The 7,500-nt window shown below is 53.4% G+C and overlaps 1 protein-coding gene across 1 annotated transcript in view; it reads right to left on the reverse strand.

The window, feature by feature from the left end:
- Positions 1-7,500, reverse strand: part of LOC307136190 (ryanodine receptor 3-like) — a 307,469-nt gene that overhangs the window by 59,189 nt on the left and 240,780 nt on the right. The window contains exon 65 of the mRNA XM_079832979.1: positions 5,328-5,401. Coding sequence (XP_079689105.1) covers positions 5,328-5,401 — 74 coding nt within the window. The remainder of the gene's footprint in view (positions 1-5,327; positions 5,402-7,500) is intronic.

Raw genomic sequence — 7,500 nt, forward strand, 5'->3', positions numbered from 1 at the left:
AATGCTGGGTTAAAAACAACCCAAGTTGGGTTGAAAATGGACTGACCCAGCAATTGGGTTGTTTTAACTCAGTGAATGGGTCGTTTTAACCCAGCGGTTGGGTTAAATGTTTGCTTAAAACAACCCAATCGCTGGGTTAAAACAACCCAATTGCTGGGTTAGTCCATTTTCAACCCAATTTGGGTTGTTTTTAACCCAGTGAATGGGTCATTTTAACCCAGTGGTTGGGTTAAATGTTTGCTTAAAACAACCCAATTGCTGGGTTAAAACAACCCAATTGCTGGGTTAGTCCATTTTCAACCCAACTTGGGTTGTTTTTAACCCAGCATTTTTTAGAGTGTAGGTATCTGGCACCAAGATGTTAGCAGCAGATCCTTTAAGTCCTGTAAGTTGCGAGGCGGGGCCTCCATGGATCGGACTTGTTTGTTCAGCTCATCCCACAGATGCTCGATTGGATTGTGATCTGGGGAATTTGGACTCAAAGTCGTTTTTGTGCTCCTCAAACCAAAAAAAATAAAAAATAAAAAATAAAAAATAAAAAAATGGCCGTTTTTCTGTGCTTGTTTGCACGGCTGCAAAATGTGGCCAAAATTGTGTGATTATATATCAATACGGCTTATAAAATAATGATAATAATAATAATTTTACAAATTACAAAAATATTCATATGACAATATTTATTTATATTTTTCACATATTTATACACACACACACCAATCAGGCATAACATTATGACCACCTTCCTGATATAGTGTTGGTCCTCTTTTGCCGCCCCATACTCCACAAACTGAGACGCTCTGTGTATTCTGAGCCCTTTCTATCAGAACCAGCATTAACTTCTGGAGCAGTTTGAGCTCCAGTAGCTCGTCTGTAGATCGACCACATGGGCATCAATGAGCCTCGGCCGCCCATGACCCTGTGGCCGGTTCTCCACTGGTCCTTCGTGACCCTGTGGCCGGTTCTCCACTGGTCCTTCATGACCCTGTGGCCGGTTCTCCACTGGTCCTTCATGACCCTGTGGCCGGTTCTCCACTGGTCCTCCATGACCCTGTGGCCGGTTCTCCACTGGTCCTTCATGACCCTGTGGCCGGTTCTCCACTGGTCCTCCATGACCCTGTGGCCGGTTCTCCACTGGTCCTTCATGACCCTGTGGCCGGTTCTCCACTGGTCCTCCATGACCCTGTGGCCGGTTCTCCACTGGTCCTTCATGACCCTGTGGCCGGTTCTCCACTGGTCCTTCATGACCCTGTGGCCGGTTCTCCACTGGTCCTTCATGACCCTGTGGCCGGTTCTCCACTGGTCCTTCATGATCCTGTGGCCGGTTCTCCACTGGTCCTTCATGACCCTGTGGCCGGTTCTCCACTGGTCCTTCATGACCCTGTGGCCGGTTCTCCACTGGTCCTTCATGACCCTGTGGCCGGTTCTCCACTGGTCCTCCATGACCCTGTGGCCGGTTCTCCACTGGTCCTCCATGACCCTGTGGCCGGTTCTCCACTGGTCCTTCATGACCCTGTGGCCGGTTCTCCACTGGTCCTTCATGACCCTGTGGCCGGTTCTCCACTGGTCCTCCATGACCCTGTGGCCGGTTCTCCACTGGTCCTTCATGACCCTGTGGCCGGTTCTCCACTGGTCCTCCATGACCCTGTGGCCGGTTCTCCACTGGTCCTCCATGACCCTGTGGCCGGTTCTCCACTGGTCCTTCATGACCCTGTGGCCGGTTCTCCACTGGTCCTTCAAGACCCTGTGGCCGGTTCTCCACTGGTCCTTCATGACCCTGTGGCTGGTTCTCCACTGGTCCTTCATGACCCTGTGGCTGGTTCTCCACTGGTCCTTCATGACCCTGTGGCCGGTTCTCCACTGGTCCTCCATGACCCTGTGGCCGGTTCTCCACTGGTCATTCATGACCCTGTGGCCGGTTCTCCACTGGTCCTTCATGACCCTGTGGCCGGTTCTCCACTGGTCCTTCATGACCCTGTGGCCGGTTCTCCACTGGTCATTCATGACCCTGTGGCCGGTTCTCCACTGGTCCTTCATGACCCTGTGGCCGGTTCTCCACTGGTCCTCCATGACCCTGTGGCCCGTTCTCCACTGGTCCTTCATGACCCTGTGGCCGGTTCTCCACTGGTCTTCATGACCCTGTGGCCGGTTCTCCACTGGTCCTTCATGACCCTGTGGCCGGTTCTCCACTGGTCCTCCATGACCCTGTGGCCGGTTCTCCACTGGTCCTTCATGACCCTGTGGCCGGTTCTCCACTGGTCATTCATGACCCTGTGGCCGGTTCTCCACTGGTCCTTCATGACCCTGTGGCCGGTTCTCCACTGGTCCTCCATGACCCTGTGGCCGGTTCTCCACTGGTCCTTCATGACCCTGTGGCCGGTTCTCCACTGGTCATTCATGACCCTGTGGCCGGTTCTCCACTGGTCATTCATGACCCTGTGGCCGGTTCTCCACTGGTCCTTCATGACCCTGTGGCCGGTTCTCCACTGGTCCTTCATGACCCTGTGGCCGGTTCTCCACTGGTCCTCCATGACCCTGTGGCCCGTTCTCCACTGGTCCTTCATGACCCTGTGGCCGGTTCTCCACTGGTCTTCATGACCCTGTGGCCGGTTCTCCACTGGTCCTTCATGACCCTGTGGCCGGTTCTCCACTGGTCCTCCATGACCCTGTGGCCGGTTCTCCACTGGTCCTTCATGACCCTGTGGCCGGTTCTCCACTGGTCCTTCATGACCCTGTGGCCGGTTCTCCACTGGTCCTCCATGACCCTGTGGCCGGTTCTCCACTGGTCCTTCATGACCCTGTGGCCGGTTCTCCACTGGTCCTCCATGACCCTGTGGCCGGTTCTCCACTGGTCTTCATGACCCTGTGGCCGGTTCTCCACTGGTCCTCCATGACCCTGTGGCCGGTTCTTCACTGGTCCTCCATGACCCTGTGGCCGGTTCTCCACTGGTCCTTCATGACCCTGTGGCCGGTTCTCCACTGGTCCTCCATGACCCTGTGGCCGGTTCTCCACTGGTCCTTCATGACCCTGTGGCCGGTTCTCCACTGGTCCTTCATGACCCTGTGGCCGGTTCTCCACTGGTCCTCCATGACCCTGTGGCCGGTTCTCCACTGGTCCTTCATGACCCTGTGGCCGGTTCTCCACTGGTCCTCCATGACCCTGTGGCCGGTTCTCCACTGGTCCTCCATGACCCTGTGGCCGGTTCTCCACTGGTCCTTCATGACCCTGTGGCCGGTTCTCCACTGGTCCTTCAAGACCCTGTGGCCGGTTCTCCACTGGTCCTTCATGACCCTGTGGCTGGTTCTCCACTGGTCCTTCATGACCCTGTGGCTGGTTCTCCACTGGTCCTTCATGACCCTGTGGCCGGTTCTCCACTGGTCCTCCATGACCCTGTGGCCGGTTCTCCACTGGTCATTCATGACCCTGTGGCCGGTTCTCCACTGGTCCTTCATGACCCTGTGGCCGGTTCTCCACTGGTCCTTCATGACCCTGTGGCCGGTTCTCCACTGGTCATTCATGACCCTGTGGCCGGTTCTCCACTGGTCCTTCATGACCCTGTGGCCGGTTCTCCACTGGTCCTCCATGACCCTGTGGCCCGTTCTCCACTGGTCCTTCATGACCCTGTGGCCGGTTCTCCACTGGTCTTCATGACCCTGTGGCCGGTTCTCCACTGGTCCTTCATGACCCTGTGGCCGGTTCTCCACTGGTCCTCCATGACCCTGTGGCCGGTTCTCCACTGGTCCTTCATGACCCTGTGGCCGGTTCTCCACTGGTCATTCATGACCCTGTGGCCGGTTCTCCACTGGTCCTTCATGACCCTGTGGCCGGTTCTCCACTGGTCCTCCATGACCCTGTGGCCGGTTCTCCACTGGTCCTTCATGACCCTGTGGCCGGTTCTCCACTGGTCATTCATGACCCTGTGGCCGGTTCTCCACTGGTCATTCATGACCCTGTGGCCGGTTCTCCACTGGTCCTTCATGACCCTGTGGCCGGTTCTCCACTGGTCCTTCATGACCCTGTGGCCGGTTCTCCACTGGTCCTCCATGACCCTGTGGCCCGTTCTCCACTGGTCCTTCATGACCCTGTGGCCGGTTCTCCACTGGTCTTCATGACCCTGTGGCCGGTTCTCCACTGGTCCTTCATGACCCTGTGGCCGGTTCTCCACTGGTCCTCCATGACCCTGTGGCCGGTTCTCCACTGGTCCTTCATGACCCTGTGGCCGGTTCTCCACTGGTCCTTCATGACCCTGTGGCCGGTTCTCCACTGGTCCTCCATGACCCTGTGGCCGGTTCTCCACTGGTCCTTCATGACCCTGTGGCCGGTTCTCCACTGGTCCTCCATGACCCTGTGGCCGGTTCTCCACTGGTCTTCATGACCCTGTGGCCGGTTCTCCACTGGTCCTCCATGACCCTGTGGCCGGTTCTTCACTGGTCCTCCATGACCCTGTGGCCGGTTCTCCACTGGTCCTTCATGACCCTGTAGCCGGTTCTCCACTGGTCCTCCATGACCCTGTGGCCGGTTCTTCACTGGTCCTCCATGACCCTGTGGCCGGTTCTCCACTGGTCCTTCATGACCCTGTGGCCGGTTCTCCACTGGTCCTTCATGACCCTGTGGCCGGTTCTCCACTGGTCCTTCATGACCCTGTGGCCGGTTCTCCACTGGTCCTTCCTTGGAGCACTTTTGATAGAGACTGACCACTGCAGACCGGGAACACCCCACAAGAGCTGCAGTTTTGGAGATGCTCTGACCCATCACAATCTGGCCCTTGTCAAACTCGCTCAAATCCTTACGCTTGCCCATTTTTCCTGCTTCTAACACATCAACTCTGAGGACAAAATGTTCACTTGCTGCCTAATATATCCCACCCACTAACAGGAGATCATCAGTGTTATTCACTTCACCAGGTCATAATGTTATGCCTGATCGGTGTATATTCACATAGAAAAGTTATATCAGTGTAGGAATGATATGTGAAGGTTCATGAGACACTGAAGACTGGAGTAATGATGATAAATTCGGCTTTGATGACAGGATAAATGAATATTTGACTGTTTTACTGTATTTTGAGATCAGTAAAGATGATAAATCAGAGAGAACTCAAAGTGTGTGTGTGACTGTGATACTGCACCATGAGCAGATCCTCATCAGAAGAAGCTCAGGACCATGTGGGTGTGGTTTTGGGTCAGATATTAATAAGAGCACAGATATGAATGTTGTGTGTGTGTCACAATGCAGTATCAGAGGATATGGTGTGAGTGTGAGAGTTTGTTTCGCGGCTCCACACACACACACACACACGGCAGGATCAGTGTGAGCGCAGAAGACTTACTGGAGCCCTCCTCCGTCACCATCCCCAAACCCTCGGCTTTATTCTGACGCTCGAACGCGTTCAGATCCAAAACACTGCACACACAAGCAACAGACGCTCATCATTACAATCAGAACACGTTCTGAAGCACATCAATATGACCATGTTCACTGGAATTTTGGCAACATTAAGAATAACATGGAGATTTAAATAGAGCACAAATCCAACTGCATGTTCATTTAAATGGGACATTTAGAATAAGTAAAATTGAATAAAATGTAATTAAATTAAAAATATTCAAATAAAAAGTATAGAAATGTCTAACTAAAATGTGTTCAGAGTGTGTTCAGTGCGTGTGTGTTCAGAGTGTGTTCAGTGCGTGTGTTCAGAGTGTGTTCAGTGCGTGTGTTCAGAGTGTGTTCAGAGTGTGTTCAGAGTGTGTTCAGAGTGTGTTCAGTGCGTGTGTGTTCAGAATGTGTTCAGTGCGTGTGTGTTCAGAGTGTGTTCAGTGCGTGTGTTCAGAGTGTGTTCAGTGCGTGTGTGTTCAGAGTGTGTGTGTTCAGAATGTGTTCAGTGCGTGTGTGTTCAGAGTGTGTTCAGTGCGTGTGTGTTCAGAGTGTGTTCAGTGCGTGTGTTCAGAGTGTGTTCAGAGTGTGTTCAGTGCGTCTGTGTTCAGTGCGTGTGTTCAGTGCGTGTGTTCAGAGTGTGTTCAGTGCGTGTGTGTTCAGAGTGTGTTCAGTGCGTGTGTGTTCAGTGCGTGTTCAGAGTGTGTTCAGTGCGTGTGTGTTCAGTGCGTGTTCAGTGCGTGTTCAGTGCGTGTGTGTTCAGAGTGTGTTCAGTGCGTGTTCAGTGCGTGTTCAGTGCGTGTGTGTTCAGAGTGTGTTCAGTGCGTCTGTGTTCAGTGCGTGTGTTCAGTGCGTGTGTTCAGAGTGTGTTCAGTGCGTGTGTTCAGAGTGTGTTCAGAGTGTGTTCAGTGCGTGTGTGTTCAGTGCGTGTTCAGAGTGTGTTCAGTGCGTGTGTATTCAGTGCGTGTTCAGTGCGTGGTCAGTGCGTGTTCAGTGCGTGTTCAGTGCGTGTGTGTTCAGAGTGTGTTCAGTGCGTCTGTGTTCAGTGCGTGTGTTCAGTGCGTGTGTTCAGAGTGTGTTCAGAGTGTGTTCAGTGCGTGTGTGTTCAGAGTGTGTTCAGTGCGTGTGTGTTCAGAGTGTGGTCAGTGCGTGTTCAGTGCGTGTTCAGTGCGTGTGTGTTCAGAGTGTGTTCAGTGCGTCTGTGTTCAGTGCGTGTGTTCAGTGCGTGTGTTCAGAGTGTGTTCAGAGTGTGTTCAGTGCGTGTGTGTTCAGAGTGTGTTCAGTGCGTGTGTGTTCAGTGCGTGTTCAGAGTGTGTTCAGTGCGTGTGTGTTCAGTGCGTGTTCAGTGCGTGGTCAGTGCGTGTTCAGTGCGTGTTCAGTGCGTGTGTTCAGTGCGTGTGTGTTCAGTGCATGTTCAGTGCGTGTGTTCAGTGCGTGTTCAGCGTGTGTTCAGTGCGTGTGTTCAGTGCGTGTGTGTTTAGTGCATGTTCAGTGCGTGTGTTCAGTGCGTGTTCAGTGCGTGTTCAGTGCGTGTTCAGTGCGTGTGTGTTCAGTGCGTGGTCAGTGTGTGTTCAGTGCGTGTGTGTTCAGTGCGTGTTCAGTGTGTGTTCAGTGCGTGTTCAGTGCGTGTGTGTTCAGTGCGTGGTCAGTGTGTGTTCACAGCGTGTGTGTTCAGTGCATGTTCAGTGCGTGTGTTCAGTGTGTGTTCAGTGCGTGTTCAGTGCGTGTGTTCAGTGCGTGGTCAGTGTGTGTTCAGTGCGTGTGTGTTCAGTGCGTGTTCAGAGTGTGTTCAGTGCGTGTTCAGTGCGTGTTCAGTGCGTGTTCAGTGCGTGTGTGTTCAGAGTGTGTTCAGTGCGTGTGTTCAGAGTGTGTTCAGTGCGTGTGTGTTCAGAGTGTGTTCAGTGCGTGTGTGTTCAGTGCGTTTTCAGTGTGTTCAGTGCGTGTTCAGTGTGTGTTCAGTGAGTGTTCAGTGCGTGTTCAGTGCGTGTGTGTTCAGTGCGTGTTCAGTGCATGTTCAGTGCGTGTTCAGTGCGTGTTCAGTGCGTGTTCAGTGCGTGTGTGTTCAGTGCGTGTTCAGTGCATGTTCAGTGCGTGTTCAGTGCGTGTTCAGTGCGTGTGTGTTCAGTGCG

This window comes from Gobio gobio, assembly GCF_949357685.1.
Source record: "Gobio gobio genome assembly, chromosome: 13".
In the NCBI taxonomy this organism is placed as follows: domain Eukaryota; kingdom Metazoa; phylum Chordata; class Actinopteri; order Cypriniformes; family Gobionidae; genus Gobio; species Gobio gobio.